Source organism: Anopheles funestus, chromosome 2RL, assembly GCF_943734845.2.
Source record: "Anopheles funestus chromosome 2RL, idAnoFuneDA-416_04, whole genome shotgun sequence".
Taxonomy (NCBI): domain Eukaryota; kingdom Metazoa; phylum Arthropoda; class Insecta; order Diptera; family Culicidae; genus Anopheles; species Anopheles funestus.
The window spans coordinates 75,427,050-75,446,186 of NC_064598.1; the positions used below are offsets into that span (position 1 = coordinate 75,427,050).

Here is a 19,137-nt window from a genome sequence, read left to right on the forward strand (position 1 = left end):
GAACACTCTGAAGACGGTCAGTCCGCTGGGTCTGTATGGAGGATACGGTGTGGAAAACGGATTCGGTCTGGGTCACGGAAAGTATGTTGCAAAGTATGTTGCAGCTAACCCGGGAGCCGTCCATGTGGCCCCTCTACCAGGACATCTAGACAACCAGAAGTCGATTGTGGCATAAATGAATGTGATAATGATGAACTTTCTAATGAAATGTAAATAAAACAACCGTGTTGTTGAAAGCATGTTTCTTGCACATTCCTTTAACTTTAAAACCATGTTAATATGTTTTAAAGAAAATGTGTAACTATTCAATGATTTCAATCCTTTTAATAAATGAAGTAAGTCGTTGATAAAAAAACTTCAATCGACACTTCTTTACATATTTATTTGAATTTCTTCAATTTTCAAAATATGGTGTTCCGTTTCATCGGAAGTTTTGTTTTTGTTTTTATGTTTTTTTTTCTCTCTGTTGTGGTGTGTCGTTCGGTACCTGCGGATAAACAGGAACAAAAAAGGGTCCTTTTTATACAAGGCGGTAAGCGGTATAACGGACGGTTCCGCGAAATGCACGCCACAGCGGAGGGAGTACAATTTTAGGGTTTGCACACGGGTGCAAACCAGTACGTGATCGATAGCGGTGGAGTTAAGTCGCAAGAAGCGAAATAGACCAGTTCTTGTGCGTAATTAGATGTTCAGTGCCTTATTAAATCCGCTGAGATATCACATGGTCCTTCGAACCGGATATTAGGTAGCTGAATATCAATAGAGATCGCTTCATCATGACTCGCACACCTCGAACGCCACGCACACCAGCCGTGAAATCGGTCGGAGAACCGGGCTGGGTGGATGCAATTATTGCAGCGAAGCCAAACATTCACATGCGTGATCTTGCATGTGAGGAGTTAGGTCGTATAATGGACAATATTTTGCAGGCGAAGAATGAGGGAAAGGCGCTGACCGCGGTACAGTGCAAAGTGTACGGGAAAAAGGCAGATAGTGCATTGGAAGAGCATAACAAGCATTATGCTGAAATTATTAAGCTTGTTGTTGGTGATAGTGCAGTGCATGACGCCAAGTATAAGGAAACTATTAAATTGCATGAGGAGGTGATGTTGGAATTAGAGAGTGCATCTGAAGCCTTTGTGGCAAAGTCGGCATCATCTCAAGCAATGGTTCCAGGTCCCAGTGTCCCACCAGTGATTGTGCATGCCCCATTGCCTCGCCCCATACCTACGTTTAGTGGCAAGTATGAGGAATGGGAGCGATTCAAGACAATTTTTAGAGACATTGTGGACAAAAGTGGTGACAATCCGCGTATAAAACTTTATCACCTTGAAAAGGCCTTGAGCGGTGATGCGGCCAAGGTAATTGATCAAAAGACAATAAATGACGGTAACTACGAACGCGCGTGGCAACTGTTATCCGATCGCTATGAGAATAAGCGTCGTATGGTGGACCTACATATTAGTGGATTGTTTAGTTTAAAGAAATTAACAGAAGAAAACTATGTCGGTCTGCGTAATTTAGTAGAATCAGTGGAGAGCCACGTGGAAAACCTGAAGTATCTAGGTGAAGATTTTGCCGGGCTTTCTTGTACGATGGTGATATATCTAATATCTAATTCGTTGGATATCGAGACCAAAAAGTTATGGGAAGCTAGCATCCCTAAAAATGAACTCCCGAATTACGAAAAAACCTTGTGCTTCCTAAAAGAAAGAGTGTCGGTGTTAGAAAGGTGCCAAGCAAATGTTGCAGTTGGACAAAAGGGTCGTTTCGTTGAAAAAAGGCCAAATTACAACGAAAATTCACCCATGAAACGAAATGCGGCTTCAACTTCGTTCGTTGAAAATGTGCCTAGTGAAAAGGTTTGTGATTTGTGCAAGGGACTACATGGAACGAACAAATGTCCGGAAATCGTTTTGTTAGACGGAAAACAACGTGCGCAATACGTAAAATCAAAACGGCTTTGTTTGATTTGCTTGAAACCAGGACATTGGCGAAACCGTTGCAAATCGCGTGTGAAGTGTAGTAAGTGCGAAGGAGCGCACAACACAATTTTACATTATGACAATAACTCGGTGAAGTCAGAACAAGCTTCAAGTGAACCCGAAAGAGTGAGCGCAAGCCAGCATGCTGATAATGCCGCTAACTCGGGGAGTATTGTTCTATTGCAAACTGTTCTGCTTTACGCGGAATCAGAGAACAAGGAGTTGTTGTTGTGTCGTGCGCTGTTGGACAGTGGATCGCAGATCAGTTGTGTTACGGAAGCGCTTGCGGTGAAATTAGGCGTAAATTTGGTGAATGTGAACGTGCCAATAAAAGGAATTGGAAACATTGATTCGCCTGTAAGGCAAAAGTGTTCCTTTACTGTGAAATCCCGTTGCACCGAATTTTCTATGGGTATCACGTGTTTTGTGTATCGCGAAATTACTGGTAAAATGCCATCTGTTAAATTCGATACTAGTTCGTGGAACTTGCCTGATAAAGCGTTGTTGGCCGATCCAACCTTTAACGATCCAGGCAGTGTGGACATTTTGCTGGGAATGGATTGTCTCTCGGAATTAACAATATCAGGGTCCGTGAAAAGAGCGAACACACTACCGATGATCACCGAAACCCGTCTTGGATGGGTAATAGGAGGACGTGTTGCAGATTTATACAAGGAAAGTGAAATGTTTACCAATGTATCGACAAATGATCGTTTAGGATCAATAATGCAAAGGTTTTGGAAAATAGAAGACGTTACACGTGAGCGTTCTGTGAAATCGGAGGACGAAATGTGCGAAACGCATTTTCTCGAAACACACTATCGCGAATCAACAGGCAGGTATGTTGGTCACTGCAGAGTGGTAGACGAAAGTAAGGATGATCCATCACCAAGGAAGTGGTATCTCCCACATCATGCTATCCTCAACCCGACAAAAAGCACCACAAAATGCCGTGTCGTTTTTGATGCTTCAGCGAAGGTCAACGGAAGGTCATTAAATGATGTTCGAAGTAATTTTTTGCCATCAGAACTCATGGAGGATCTACGCGATGAAGAGATTCCTGATCTACGCAAGGTGGTTACCTGCAGCGTCACAGTACCGCTTGATATTCTTCCGATCCTGGTAAAATTTGAATCTTTTCGAAAGACACAAAGAATAGTAGCATATGTTGTACGATTCAAACAAAATGCCAAACGACGTAAGGGTGAACGCATTAATGACCCAAAGCCTACAATTGCTGAGTTGCGGGAATCAACGCGTTGGATTGTAAGAGCTATTCAGCATCATGAGTTGTCGGATGTAGTGTCGGCAGTAAAGCAAGGTAAACCTGTGCACCGATACCAGAATCTGAATCTCTTCTTGGATGGTGAGCTGCTGAGAGTTGGAGGTCGTATACGCAAGTCAGACCTGTCGTATGACAATAAACATCAGCTGTTACTGCCACATCGTAGCATCATAACTAAGCGTTTGATTGCAGCAATTCATCGTGAAAATCTACACATCGGCCCGTCTGGAGTGATTTCTATTTTGCGTCAGCAATTCTGGATTGTGAATGCTAGATCAACGGTTCGAAAGGTGCTGCACGAATGCATTGTTTGCTTCAGAAGTAGTCCAAGTACTATGGATCAACAAATGGGTGATCTAGCTACCTGTCGAGTAACAGCTGCTCCTACCTTTCAACGTGTAGGTTTGGATTTCGCTGGTCCAATTATGTTAAAATCAGGTATCCGTCGTGTTACTGCTACGAAAGGATACGTATGCCTATTTGTGTGTATGGTCACAAAAGCGATTCATTTGGAGGCTGTAGAGAATCTTTCAACTGGCGCTTTTCTTGCTGCCTTGAGACGATTTGTATCTAGACGAGGAATACCTGAAGAAATCTACAGTGATAATGCTACTAATTTTGTTGGAGCAAAACATGAGCTTCGTGAGTTATATAAAATGTTCAAGGATGAAACAACGAAGCAAGGTATTTTCCAGTTCTGCCAAGAGAAAGAAGTTACGTGGAAAATGATCCCACCTAATGCTCCTCATTTTGGAGGGATTTGGGAAGCTGGCGTAAAAAGTGTCAAAAGCGTATTGAAAAGAGTTTATCAGTCTGCTTCGTTAACTATAACCGATTTCTACACGCTTCTGTGTCAAATTGAAGCTATGTTAAACTCGCGACCATTATACGCCCTTTCAAACGATCCACATGATCTGGACTGCCTTACACCTGCACATTTTACGATCGATCGTCCATTGATTGGAGTTGCGGAACCGTCATATTTGGACCTGCCAGAGAACCGTTTAGACAAGTGGCAGAGGCTTCAGCAACTTCGGCAACATTTTTGGAGACGATGGCAGAAGGAGTATCTGAGTGAGTTGCAGACCAGGCGTAAGTGGACCAAAGTGAAGGATAATATCAAAGAAGGAGCATTGGTATTAATGAAGGAAGACAACATGCCCCCGCAATTTTGGAAATTAGGACGAATTTCTAAAGTGTATCCAGGCGATGACGGGTTGATACGAGTGGTAGATGTGAAGACGAAGTACGGTTTATTTAAACGTCCGATACACAAGTTAGCGCCTCTTCCCATGCAGGATCCCTAATAATATTCGGGCGGGGAGGATGTTCCGTTTCATCGGAAGTTTTGTTTTTGTTTTTATGTTTTTTTTTCTCTCTGTTGTGGTGTGTCGTTCGGTACCTGCGGATAAACAGGAACAAAAAAGGGTCCTTTTTATACAAGGCGGTAAGCGGTATAACGGACGGTTCCGCGAAATGCACGCCACAGCGGAGGGAGTACAATTTTAGGGTTTGCACACGGGTGCAAACCAGTACGTGATCGATAGCGGTGGAGTTAAGTCGCAAGAAGCGAAATAGACCAGTTCTTGTGCGTAATTAGATGTTCAGTGCCTTATTAAATCCGCTGAGATATCACATATGGTTTTACGAAATCTTCTTTCGGATTCAAAATTAATAGATCCAAACGACAGCATGTTTTAAAAATTATGTAGGATTATTGAATCCATGAGACTGGGTTTTTAATTCGAAATTAAGTGAAATGTTTACAGAGTTCCTGGAGCTGGCTCAACGTTCAGTGATTGCTGGTTGACGGCGTGTCCGGCCAGAGGAGCCTCATGGACAGCGCCTCGGTTGGCGGCCACATAACGAGCTTCCTTCTGGGCGACAACGGCTACGGCGGGCTGAGCGACGACGGTGGCAGCAGGAGCAACGGCCACTGGAGCGGCTTCTACAACGTCTGAATCAGAGTAGAATGTCGGAGCGGAGTAGGCAACCGGGCCTACCGATGCGACACGAGCATAGGAGAGGGTGCGAACGGCTGGGACGGCATGGGAGACGGTTTGTGCAGCATAGGAGTAGGCCGGAGCAGCATAGGAAATAGCGGGAGCGGCGTAGCTGAGCGGGGCAGGAACAACGTACTTCGGAGCAACGTTCTGCTGGACAACGGTCGTCTCGGGAGCGGAGTAGACCACCGGAACCGGAGCAATGCCACCCTCGACTACAACGGCCAGAGCCACCATGACTACAGCTGCGATGCACTAAAGGACGGAGTTAAATATATCGGTTAATCGGGGACAATTTCAATGCAAGTGGTTAAGAAGACCTTGAATTACCTTCATGATTGCTGGATGGAGGTTTGGGTTAGTTGCTGTAATGCGTTCGAGTCGAAGATCGTTCTGGTTCTGATTGATACAAGCTTGGAGATGTCTTTTTATAGTAGCAGAAAGATCCAACAAACACGAATCTAACGTCAAGTGAGTGGCCGAACTAGACCAACAAAAAATGCAGGCAACTAAAATAACATAAAAAATAGACACCTCTCGCTAACGAACAAGCGGACGAGCGAACAAAGAAAAACGGAATTTGGTTTGGGTTAACATTCATACGTCATGAATCGGAGTCGGATCAGGTTTATTAAAAGAATATTATTTACATTTACAGCACATATTTGGCAACTGGAGCGGAAGAGAGATACTTGTTGTATCCCAGTCCGTAGTTGTTGTATCCGAGACCGTATCCGCTGGCAAGGACTGGAGCAACCAGCTTGTTGTAACCCAGTCCGTAGCTGTTATCAACGACCTTGGTGGCGACGACCGGGGCAACCAACTTGTTGTATCCCAATCCGTAGCTGTTATCGACGACCTTAGTGGCGACGACCGGGGTAACCAACTTGTTGTATCCCAGTCCGTAGTTGTTGTATCCGAGACCGTATCCGCTGGCAAGGACTGGAGCAACCAGCTTGTTGTAACCCAGCCCGTAGCTGTTATCAACGACCTTGGTGGCGACGACCGGGGCAACCAGCTTGTTGTATCCCAATCCGTAGCTGTTATCAACGACCTTGGTGGCAAGCACAGGAGCAACCGACGGGTATTCGACCACCCTCTTCAAGGCCGAATAAGAACCGTACAGCGATGGGTAGGAGTACTTGTCTACAGCTGCTGGTAGACCGTACGAAGAACCGACGACCACCTTCGACAGGGGAAGTCCATAGCCATAGCTCTGGTAGGAAAGATCATCATCGTATGGCAGGTAGGACGCCTCGGAAACAGCGACCAGCGCCAGCGCCATGATTGCAATGAAGAACTGGAAATCGCAGGCGTATTTTAGGAATAGAGTTGAACAAATCCATTTTCTTACGACGCTTACCTTCATTTTGATTGATTTTGTAAAATGTGTGGATTGAAGCGCTGTACGAATACTGATGCCAATAACATCAGTGGTCGCATCTTTTATAGCGCCAAGTACCGGAAGTGTAAAACGAAAGAAAAACTCCGTCACCAAGGTCTTTTTAACCGGAAAATGCGTCGCTTGGGGTTTGTTATAAAAGCAGATGATAGCCGGAATCGCCAAGCAGTTAACAGATTTTAACAGTCGTTAAAAATTCATTTTGGATGAACCGAATTCATTTGTTAAAAATTTCTGTTAGAATTAACGACTGTTAGAACAGTTAACGACTCGACGTCAAGGCCCATAAGAGACACGGGTAAAAGTTTCGAGCAGTTTGTTAGCGCTGCCAGGAGAAATGAAGTTGACAGCTGTCAAGAAATGAAGAAATGACTATAAACAAAGATTTACCCTATCGACAAATTGTTCATCGATGGATGAATTTTTTGAAAAGGGGGTGAAAATTTTGCTCGAATCACCCCAAAATGAGAGTGTGTGCGTGGCTCGCTGTATCGCGATAGAGTTCGGCGTGTGTCGAATGAATGTTCAAAAAGGTCGTAGTAGGCTAAAAATCTGTTTTTCTGTTTTCGCTCGGTCACTGTCTAGTTTCATGCGGGAATAGTTCGTGAATTGTGGATTGCGTCAGTTCGTGGACTGTGTATTCGTTTGTGGAATAGTGTTTGCCAAGTTGTTCCAGTTCTAGTTCTAAAAGGATATTTCGATGACCTGCTGGCCTGACCTGCTGGCGATGACCTGCAGCGTGATGACCTGCTGGCGCTGCTTTCGGCTGAATACGACGATGCAGAAGCAGGACAAGCTGTTTCAAAACATTTGAAAAGCGACGCGTGGGGACATATGGCCACAGTTAACAGTTAACCTCATATCTAGAGGTTTTTGTGTACACAAATTCAGGAAGCAGGAAGGATTCAAGTGCCGTAGTGTGAAATACTCCGTCAACAGAGAAAAACACATGTTTTCTTACAACTGCGCCCACGCGTCCCTTTGGCCTACTGCTTCAAAGGTAGGCTACCCTGTACAATCAATGCCATGGCGTCTAACGCAATCGGTTGAACGTGAAACTTCTTCTTCTTATTTCAGTTGACATTCATACTTCTTGATGAATGATGGTCATTTGAAAGGAACAAATTATTGGACATGCTCGTGATTATCCACCTCTATGATGCACCTGCCAATGGAAGGGAAAGACAAGCCAACCTTAGTATTTGGTTGTTTTTGCTGCTGATCGGTTCTAAATTGGTTTGTATCGCAGCTAACGATTCTCGAAGAAGTGTCAGTGTCCTAATCTTCCTTGTTTTCATTTCCCAACCAACAGGATACTGGAAACCGCTGCTGTTAGTGCTCTGCATTGGATTTTTTTTTCGCTTTGCTCACAGTGCGTGACCTTGGTTTATTATGGCAATCTATCAGTCAATTAACATTCCCTTCAGGTAAGTATTGTCCATTCTTATGGACGATTGTTGTATTGTTTTACGTATGTATATCTAATGAAGTATACTTTTTCAGCCAAAACACGTTCGGTCCTCCGTACACATTTGATTTCCGTAAGAATTCCGCCAAAAATTCGAAGGAAACAATGTTCTATCTGCACTTAGCACCTCTACAAACCGCAACTGATCAAGCTTGCCGTTGATCCTCCGTCCAGGATAACATACTCCGCCAAAGGTGAAGGTCGGGTCTAATCATAAACTAACTCAAGTAAGTAATATGCTATACTATTCGTAAATTGTATAGAAATTAATTATTATTCTTGTTTTTTCTTGTAACAGGTGCGGGAATCACCAGTTGATACGAATTTTTGTTGATTTGAACTTTGTAGCTGCAGTTTCTTATTGGTAAGCATAGCTAAAAACAGAGTATGTTGATATTTAATTAATACATGGCTTTGCTTTCTTTCAGATCGATCTGAGATTCCATTTTCAGACTCATTACGGAATAAAAGATTCATAAACAAAGTGGTAATGCGATCAACATGAAATCGAGATCGCACCCGATACCAAAGTCAAGGACACGATGTTAGTTTCTTTCGAAACACGCTGGCAATTTCATAGAAGATTTTTGACTGTATCTATTTCTTTGTTACACGATGTGAATCTATTGGAAACTTATACTCGGACGAGGGGAAATGTTTATGTATTGTTTATGCTGCACCGATCGAAGCTAACAGCGTGGTTATGAAAAGAGTTGCAAATAGTGAGCGGAATCATGTGTACCAGGATTAAGGTACCAGGCTTAAAGTGGCGCAGTGTACGAGCATTGAAAATTGTACGCTATTTAGATGGAAGCTGGATTTCTTTGGGTATGGTCATTGTAAACTGTCTAAACTATGTAGAAAATGGGAATAGAAAAAATGGGTTGAAGGATAATTTATAGCTTCACCGGGAATAAAATAAAAAATTGCATTATTTTTGTTAAAAACAAAAAATGTTTTCATTGCACCGTTGGAAATCAACGGTGCGGAAAGAACGATTGAAAATGAACATTACAGCGTTAAAATGAACCTTACGAAAACCCCTATCGACAAAGTGTTCATCGATGGATGAATTTTTTGAAAAGGGGGTGAAAATTTTGCTCGAATCACCCCAAAATGAGAGTGTGTGCGTGGCTCGCTGTATCGCGATAGAGTTCGGCGTGTGTCGAATGAATGTTCAAAAAGGTCGTAGTAGGCTAAAAATCTGTTTTTCTGTTTTCGCTCGGTCGCTGTACATTTTCATACGGGAATAGTTCGTGAATTGTGGATTGCGTCAGTTCGTGGACTGTGTATTCGATTGTGGAATAGTGTTTGCCAAGTTGTTCCAGTTTTAGTTCTAAAAGGATGTTCCTGTGCCGGCACTGGTAAGTTGTACCGCCAGCGTGATGACCTGCTGGCGCTGCTTTCGGCTGAATGCGACGATGCAAAGTCAGGACAAGCTGTTTCAAGACATTTGAAGAGCAACGCGCGGGGACATATGGCCTCATCCTCATATCTAGAGGTTTGGTGTACACAAATCAGGAAGCAAGAAGGATCTGGAAGCAGGATGCAAGTGCCGTAGTGTAAAATACTTCGTCAAAAAAGCGCGTGTTTTCTAACAACTGTGCCCACGCGTCCCTTTGGCCTACAGCTTTAAAGGTAGGCTACCGTGTACAATCAATGCCATGGCGTCTAACGCAATCGGTTGAACATTCTGTATCCTTTTCCTCTTGCAGCTAACTTTCATACTTCTTGTTGGTCGCCCTCGGATAGAGCGTATGAATTGACGGCCACATCTTTTTCGCATCATTTGAAAGGAACAAATTATTGGACATGCTCGTGATTATTCAGTTCTATGATGCACCTGCCAATGGAAGTGAAAGACAAGCCAACCTTAGTATTGGTTGTTTTTGCTGCTGATCGGTTCTAAATCGGTTTGTATCGCAGCTAACGATTCTCGAAGAAGTGTCAGTGTCCTAATCTTCCTTGTTTTCATTTCCCAACCAACAGGATACTGGAAACCGCTGCTGTTAGTGCTCTGCATTGGATTTTTTCTTCGCTTTGCTCACAGTGCGTGACCTTGGTTTGTTGTGGCAATCTATCAGTCAATTAACAGTCCCTTCAGGTAAATATTGTCCATTCATATGGACGATTGTTGTATTGTTTTACGTATGTATATCTAATAAAGCATACTTTTTCAGCAAAACAAGTTCGATCCTCCGTATACATCTGATTTCCGTAAGAATTACGCCTCAAATTCGAAGGAGACAATGTTCTATCGCCACCTAGCGCCTCTACAAATCGCGACTGATACGCCTTGCCGTTGAACATCCGTCCAAGATAACATAATGCGATCAGGTCGAATCATAAATTAATTCAAGTAAGTAATATGTTATACTGTTAGTAAATTGTAGAGTAATTAATTAATAATCTTGTTTTTTCTCGTATCATGTACAGGAGTCTCCATTCGATACGAGATTATTATTGGTTGGAACCTTATTTTTCGCCGTTTGTTATACGTAAGTATGTCTAAATAAAACGTTTGTTAATACTTAACTGACATACGAATTTTTATCTCTTCCATATCGGTCTTAGATTCCATTTGCAGATACAAAATGGAGTGAAAGATGCAAAAAATCGCGTGTTAATGCGGTCAAAATTAAATCGAGATCGCACACGATACCAAACTCAAAGGCACGATGGAGTTTGTTTCGAAACACGCTGAAAGGTCCATTGAAAATTTTCGCCTGGACCGATTTGATTGATACAGGATATGAATATCTTCGAAACTTGATCTTGGAAAGGGGAAAATGTCCACGTTTATGATTTGTTTACGCTGCACCGATCGAAATTGGCCGCGGGATTATGAAAAACGGTAACAAATCGTGGGCGGAATAATATGGACCAGGATTAGAAACCCCTGGCTAAGCTGAAGCAGAGTACGAGCGTTGAAAGTTGTATGCTGCCTAGGTTCTAAACTGTCCAAACTATGTGGATGATGGGAATAGAAAAAAAATGGTGCGAAGCGTAAGATGAAGGATATTTTTATGGGTTTAAGTCTGCACATAAAGGGATTAATTGTTACCTTTTTACGCTTGCCATTAAACCAGGAAAATTAAAAAAATAATATAACATTTGTTAAAAACAAAAATGTTTTCATTACTCCGTTGAAAATCAACGGTGCGGAAAGAACGATTGAAAATGAACGTTACAGCGTAAAAATGAACCTTACGAAAACGCGCTCATGAAATCATGAATCTCACGCACACACTCTCAAAAAACGGCTTCACAAGATCTGCTGTGAAGCTTTTGTGAAGCCGCTTGTGAAGCCGTGAATTTTACTCGAAATTCACTCTCAGGCGAGCAGTTTGTCGATAGGGACGCGCTCATGAAATAATGAATCTCACGCACGCACTCTCAAAAAACGGCTTCACAAGATCTGCTGTGAAGCTTTTGTGAAGCCGCTTGTGAAGCCGTGAATTTTACTCGAAATTCACTCTCAGGCGAGCAGTTTGTCGATAGGGTAGCTAGGGCCGCGGCTGAAAAAGACACACAGCAGTTCAGTAGCACAGAGAACGTCAGAGGCTAAAGACGGTCACTATTTTGAGTTTATATTATTTTCTCGTTTATCTTTGTGTTAATAAGTCATAACAATAAACGGCATCATTAAACTTCAAAATCGGCCTTCCCTTTGTTACGTCAGTAACAAATTCTCAAAATATATTCCGTAGAGTGCTCTCCAAATAGTGTGGTGACCCACAAAACGCTTTCCAAGCCAGCGATAAAAGCAAACCACTTTGCGCTAAGGACACGCCATAATTTTGTGCTAGCATTAAAGATACGGTGCGACGTATAGAAAGAGTGCATGTGCGAAGGCGGTGTGGTTCGATTTTAGGAAAAGTGGACGGAAAGATCGCGATTGGTTAGTGAACAAAGACTAAGGTATAAATGTCGAAAAACAAAATGGACGATCAGCCAACTGAAGGCGCTCATGACGCCGAAGATATGGGTGTTAGTGAGGTGACGCCGAAACATAATGGCGCGAACAAAAAACTTTCGAAGAAAAAACTTTCGTTCCGGTGTGAAAGTGACGGTAGTGAGGGTTCAAATCAACGCGAAACGCGCAGCATGCGCAAACAAAAAGCGCAAGTTGAAAAAGTAGCGAAGGTGGAACCTGTACAAAGTTCTTCGGAAAGCAGCGAAAATTCTTCCAGTGAAGAAGATGTAGAAGAACAACCGACTAGAGAACAACGACGTGCTCGGCGAGGGATTTCTCAGAAATTGCCCGTGTTCGATGGAAAGCCCGAAGATTGGCCTAGGTTTTACGGTGCATTTATTGCATCGAACAAAGCATGCGGTTACACTACTAATGAAAACCTCGTGCGATTACAGGAATGCCTAAAGGGGCCGGCTTTGGAGCTTGTACGCGGAAAGTTGATCCGAGCAGAATCCGTACCACGCGTTATCGAGAAGTTGCGCCAAGTTTATGGAAGACCAGAACTTATCCTGAACAATCTTCTGTTGAAAGTGCGTGAAATGAAGGCACCAAAATCCACCGAAATGACGAGTTTCCTGCCGTTTTCAAACGCAGTAGAGGAACTGTGCGAACATCTTGAGTCAGCTCGGTTGAAATATCATCTTCATAACCCGTTACTGATACAGGAGCTGGTAGACAAGCTTCCTGATAATGATAAGCGGGCGTGGGCGCGGTTCAAAAGGAGTTGTCATTCGGTGTCATTGCGAACCCTGACCGATTTCTTGAATGATGTGGTTTCCGAAGTTCTGGAGAGCACTATAGAGATCACAGAGTATATGCCAGAACATTCGAAGCCGAAAGAACATCGTAAAAGGGCACCAATTCTGCATCATCAGACCGCACTACAAGAGAAGAAGCCATGTGTAGCGTGCAAAGGAACGGACCATCGTTTACGGAACTGCTCGGCGTTCAAGGAGCAAACGTTAGAAAAGAGACGAAAGATCGTGGCTGAGAATAGACTATGTGAGGTATGTCTTAACGGCCATGGTGGAAGATGCAATCTGCAACGACGATGCAACGTAGGTGATTGCAATCGAATGCACCATCCACTTCTTCACGATCAGGTGAGCTTATTAACAGTCGACGGTATAAGTGTACACGTCGAGACGAATGAAAGTATACTGTTTCGGGTAGTACCTGTTAATATATCACATAATGGCAATAAACTAACCGTACTTGCCTTTTTGGATGAAGGTGCATCCATATCTTTAGTCGAACAACAATTGGTGAAGCGTCTCGGAGCTTGCGGCGTTCCTGAGAGGCTCATTATGAGATGGACGGCTGGCATCGAACGAGTGGAAGAAGAATCTCAGAAACTGGATTTGACAATATCGTCGGTACACTCTGCAGAATGGCAACTACTAAAGGACGTACACACGGTAGAAAAGCTAGACTTACCACAGCAACGACTAGAACCAACTGAGCTAAAAGAGCGTTATGGTCATCTCCAAACCATCCCGCTCGAATCCTACAAAGGCAGACCGGAGATTATGATTGGGCTTAATAACATCGACGTATTTACACCACTTGAAGTCGTTTCAGGAAAAAGGGGTGAGCCCATTGCAGTCAAGACGAAATTGGGTTGGTCTGTCTATGGATACACGAAGCCCGGCTTTATTAGTACCAATATAGGGCATCATCAGCGAGTGACCAACGAGGATTTGAACAATCTGCTGAAAGAGCAATATAAGCTGGAAGAATCTGTTATCTCACCCCCAAGACATTCTGCAGAAGACGCTAGAGCTATGACCATTTTAGACCGAACGACGAAACGAGTTGGACAAAGATTCGAAACTGGGCTTCTGTGGAAAAATGACAAACGTGATTTTCCGGAAAGTTACTCAATGGCGGTAAAAAGATTCAAGCAGCTGGAATCAAAACTCACAAAACAGCCCGAGCTTCGTTCGAATCTGTGCCAACAAATAGAAGAATATCAACACAAAGGTTATGCGCATCCCATTACCACCGAGGAATTATTGAATACACCTCCATCTAACATCTGGTATCTGCCAATAAACGTAGTGGTACTTCCGAAAAAGCCGAACAAAGTACGAGTAGTTTGGGATGCTGCTGCTACTGCGCATGGTGTTTCATTGAATAGTGAGCTTCTTTCAGGTCCTGATCTTCTGGTTCCTCTAATGCAAGTTATCGTCGGGTTTAGAGAGAAGAGGATTGCATTTGGTGGAGATTTGAGAGAAATGTTCCACCAGATAAAGATAAGAAAAGAAGATAAACAAGCACAGCGGTTCGTGTTCAGAAAAACTAAAGAGGAACAGTTCAAAACATACGTGATGGACGTTGCTACGTTTGGAGCGACTTGTTCGCCTTGTTCCGCACAGTATGTGAAGAACAAAAACGCTGAAGAGTTTAAAGATCAGTTCCCGGAAGCTGTTCAGGCCATACAGAGGAAACATTACGTGGATGATTACTTCGACAGTGTTGATACCATCGAGGAAGCGATCAAGATGGCAAAAACAGTAGCTACGATACACCAAAATGGAGGATTCACAATACATAACTGGGTTTCAAATTCCAAAGAAGTGTTAGAAAATCTTGGAGAAACTTTACCATCGGCTCCTGTACACTTCAACCTGGATAAAGAGACGTCTAATGAAAGAGTCCTAGGCGTGATTTGGGACCCTAAAGATGATATGCTCTCCTTTGCTACCACGATGCGCAACGAAATGAAACCATATCTGGAGGGTCTTTTAGCTCCGACTAAACGTATCGTTACAAGCTGCGTGATGGGATTATATGATCCACTTGGATTAATCACGCCATTTACTATACATGGAAAGATTCTAATACAACATCTGTGGCGATCAAAGTGCGAATGGGATGAGGAGATAAATGACGATGCTATAACACTGTGGCGCAGATGGATAGAGCTATTGGTGAAAATTAAAAGCATTAAGATTCCGCGATGCTATCTTGGTACGACACACTCCAACGCGACGAAATCAATAGAGCTACACATTTTTACAGATGCCAGCGAGCATGCCTACGGATGTGTTGCTTACCTTAGAATCATCACTGATAACGAAGTGCGGTGTAAATTAGCCATGTCTCGCAGCAAAGTGGCACCGTTAAAAAGACAAACAATTCCTCGGTTGGAATTGATGGCTGCCGTATTAGGAGCTCGTATCTCTCGCATCATAGTTGAAACACATTCGTTAAAGATATCCAAGTGTACATTCTGGACCGATTCTAAAACAGTCCTTAGCTGGATCAACTCGGAACAACACAAGTTTGTGCAATTTGTGGCTTTCCGCATCGGAGAAATATGGGAGTTGACGAGCAAAACTGATTGGAGATGGATACCCACAAAAATGAACATCGCTGATGTCATGACGAAATGGTCAAAAGGTCCTCCACTAGAAGTGGACGGAGAGTGGTTTAATGGTCCAGAATTTCTTCACGAAGCAGAAGAACATTGGCCAGAAAAGGATGGAGATATAGAGAGCACCGAGGAAGACGCACGGAAAATAGTACTGAATCACTCAGTAATTTCAACACCACAGCTTCCAACGTGGCAAAAATTGATCCGGATAATGGCGTACGTCGGTCGCTTCATCGATAATTGCATCCGAAAGAGAAATAACGAACCGATTCTTACAATTGAAGCACCCGAAAGGCTTTCGAAGATACTAAAAAGGCATGTTTCGGCTCAGAGAATACCATTGCAACGAGAAGAACTAAAGAAGGCAGAGATAACATTGATACGACAATGTCAATGGGAAAGTTTCCCAGAGGAGATGAACATCCTGCGCACTAACCTTCAAAGTACAGATGCGTCAACAGCTAGAAAGATAAAGAAAAAGAGCGCGGTGTACAAATGTTCCCCAGTTTTGGACGAGGATGGAGTAATGCGAATGGAGTCCAGATTGACCAACAACTCTGATCTTCCATTTGATCAACGTTATCCAACGATACTGCCCAGACATCACGAGATTACAAAGAGGATCGTTCAACATTATCACAAGTCTTATGGACATGCTAACAATGAGACGATTCTAAATGAGATGCGGCAGCGATTCCACATTCCAAAACTTCGGGCAGCTATAAAAGAGGCATGTCGTCAATGTACTTGGTGCAGAGTGTATAAGTGCAAACCCCTTGCACCGAGAATGGCACCATTACCTGTAGAGAGGACTACACCGAGACTGCGGCCCTTCAGTGCAGTAGGGGTTGATTACCTAGGACCTTTAGAGGTCACCGTAGGTCGACGTAAGGAAAAACGTTGGGTTGCAGTTTTCACTTGCCTAACCGTGAGGGCGGTGCATCTGGAGGTCGTCTACAGTTTGACAACTCAGTCGTGCTTGATGGCACTTATGCGATTCGAGAGCAGATTCGGAAAGGCGGATGATATCTATTCAGATAACGGAACGTGTTTTAAAGGCGCCAGCAATGAACTTCAACGGATAGAAAGGGTCTTTTACGAATGCGCAGAGAAAGTCACATCAGCTACTACGTCGTGGCATTTCACCCCGCCAGGAACTCCCCACATGGGTGGCGTGTGGGAGAGAATGGTTAGGTCAGTGAAGGAGGCTATGTTAGTGTTGAATGACAATAGGCCATTAACGGACGAAACTCTTTTAACGGTTCTTGCGGAAGCGTGTGATATGATAAACTCTCGACCTTTGACTTATTTGTCAGAAAGCTCCACAGAACCAACAGCGTTAACCCCTAATCAGTTTCTAAGAGCACCTGGATCATGTTCTGCAGTCTGCAATCCATATAGTTTAGCAGAGGGACTAAGAAACCAATTCAAACGTTCGCAGTTTTTAGTAGATAGAATGTGGGAAAGGTGGGCAAAGGAATATCTTTCGACCATAAATCAAAGAAATAAGTGGTTCGAGGATCAGAGAGAGCTGAACGTAGGCGATTTGGTGTTTATCGCTGAAGGGAAACGAAACGAATGGTTAAGAGCTAGAGTTGTCCAAACAATCAAAGGGAAAGATAATCGAGTGAGGCAAGTGGATGTGAGGTTAGCTAATGGGAAAATCCTAAGACGAGCGGTCATTCATTTAGCAGCTTTGGAAATTCTGTAAAGTCTATCGCAGGCAATCGAGAGACGTTACGGGTGGGGGTGTTAGCGCTGCCAGGAGAAATGAAGTTGACAGCTGTCAAGAAATGAAGAAATGACTATAAACAAAGATTTAGCTAGGGCCGCGGCTGAAAAAGACACACAGCAGTTCAGTAGCACAGAGAACGTCAGAGGCTAAAGACGGTCACTATTTTGAGTTTATATTATTTTCTCGTTTATCTTTGTGTTAATAAGTCATAACAATAAACGGCATCATTAAACTTCAAAATCGGCCTTCCCTTTGTTACGTCAGTAACACAGTTGAATAAACGACTGTTAATTTGTATCGCGTACGCTCGTGACGATCGTTTATTTAACTACGTGTCAGACCCAGTCGTTAAAATTAACAAATGAATTTATTGATTATTTTCTATCCAATACAACAAATAAATGGGACGAAACGGCTATGCAAACGACATTTTCGTTAAACTTAGTTTAAAAATGTGCTTTATGTTAGAATTCTGAGGAATGTGTAAATGTAATTATAATTACAATTACATATGCGTATAAAAAAAAATTATGCGTATAATCATCTATCGGCCTAACGACCCCTTAGAGTTATGCCAACCATTTCTGGCTTACTAAAATTACTTTACAACGTAGCCGTATAGTCAGTCCATGCTACGAAGGGACCGGTCCAGCTGGGATTTGATACCCGATCCTGTGATACCCGGGCTGCCCCATGCACCGGGCTGGCTGCAGTCATATGCTAACCAGTGAACCATGGTGTCGAAAGAGGTGAATTTCATAGCCTTTCTGCAGCATGGAATATGTCCCTTCTGCACCTCTATATCGTTGTCTTTTCAGACAAATGATTAGGAGCGACTATTTCCGAAAAATACGATATAACAAGAGAGCGTAAGATTGAAATAATTTTTATTATTTTTCGCACCCATATTTCATGCTTGTACGATCCATGCGGATCCTTCATGCGCATTAGCAGTCTCGGCTGCCATGAAGAGTGGTAAAATATTCATATTCACTTTGTTGTACGCAGCTGTAACAGGCGCACTCACTTTGTTGACAAATAAAATAACACATAGTGGAAGTTGGGGCAAGTGTGCCACATGGGTAAGTGATCCACAAAGCATTTTTGCAGTTAAAAGTTAGGACACGCTTAAGGTGGCACACTTGCCCCATTTCCACTATATTGATATTTGACAGTTCCAAATCTACTCGACGTAAACGATCGCTTCACAGTTAACGACTATCAGTTCATCTGTTCGCGATACAAATGGCATGCAGTTTTTAACGACTTTTGTTAAATTCTAACGACTGTTACATTTTAACGACTTTCTTTCGCGATCCCGGCTGATATTTGGGTCAAACGATCAGAGTTCACTTGCAACGTTTTCACGATCAAAACCCAATCGATCGAAGGATCATTCAACTGTAAACATGAAGGTGAGTTCAATCCGCACATTTGTCGAATTTATTGATACTGATGGGTTAGGATTATGTTTGTTCTACTGTCCAGGGATTCATCGTGATCGCCGTCCTGGCTCTGGCCGCTGTCTCCAACGGATCCTACCTGCCAGCTGTGCAGTCGGTCCTTCCGTACTCCTACAACTCTGGACTCTATGGACTGGGTCTGAACTCGTATGATGGTCTGGGTCACTATTCCGGGCTTGCTGGACTAGGATACTCCTCCGTGTTGGATAATGGACTGTCCTACGCGTACCCAGCCGCTCTTCCGTACTCTTTCTACAACAACGGTCTGTACGGAGGATACTACGGCGCCAAGTACGCCCCAACTGTAGTCCAGGCCAACTTGAACACTCTGAACACCGTCAATCCATTGGGTCTTTATGGAGGATACCATGGAACGAAATATGCCCCGACTGTGGTCCAGGCCAACGTGAACACTCTGAACACCGTCAATCCATTGGGTCT

The 19,137-nt window shown here is 43.3% G+C and overlaps 1 protein-coding gene and 3 long non-coding RNA genes across 6 annotated transcripts in view; 2 read left to right on the forward strand and 2 right to left on the reverse strand.

Annotated features, from left to right (window-relative positions):
* LOC125761162 (uncharacterized) overlaps positions 1–19,137 on the reverse strand; it is a 49,350-nt gene that overhangs the window by 1,685 nt on the left and 28,528 nt on the right. The window contains exons 1-3 of one of the 2 annotated variants that reach the window (XM_049422069.1): positions 6,637–6,721; positions 6,265–6,573; positions 5,858–6,069 (exon numbers count right to left, since the gene is read on the reverse strand). In XM_049422069.1, coding sequence (XP_049278026.1) covers positions 5,926–6,069; positions 6,265–6,573; positions 6,637–6,642 — 459 coding nt within the window. In that variant the 5' untranslated portion in view covers positions 6,643–6,721 and the 3' untranslated portion in view covers positions 5,858–5,925. Of the gene's footprint in view, positions 1–5,857; positions 6,070–6,264; positions 6,574–6,636; positions 6,722–19,137 lie in introns of those variants that run through there. The other variant, XM_049422066.1, reaches the window with a different exon arrangement.
* LOC125761184 (uncharacterized) lies at positions 7,068–8,978 on the forward strand. The gene is made up of 6 exons (XR_007418080.1): positions 7,068–7,675; positions 7,753–7,911; positions 7,988–8,102; positions 8,179–8,370; positions 8,442–8,507; positions 8,572–8,978. It is a non-coding gene; the product is annotated as an uncharacterized LOC125761184 (long non-coding RNA).
* Positions 8,395–11,500, reverse strand: LOC125761187 (uncharacterized). Its single transcript, XR_007418087.1, has 2 exons — positions 11,350–11,500; positions 8,395–9,173 (listed from the first exon to the last, which is right to left on the reverse strand). It is a non-coding gene; the product is annotated as an uncharacterized LOC125761187 (long non-coding RNA).
* On the forward strand, positions 9,184–11,146 carry LOC125761185 (uncharacterized). Of its 2 annotated transcripts, XR_007418082.1 has the most exons (5): positions 9,184–9,781; positions 9,859–10,247; positions 10,324–10,502; positions 10,580–10,641; positions 10,718–11,146. It is a non-coding gene; the product is annotated as an uncharacterized LOC125761185 (long non-coding RNA). The 2 variants fall into 2 exon arrangements; XR_007418081.1 differs by having other exon boundaries at positions 9,184–10,247.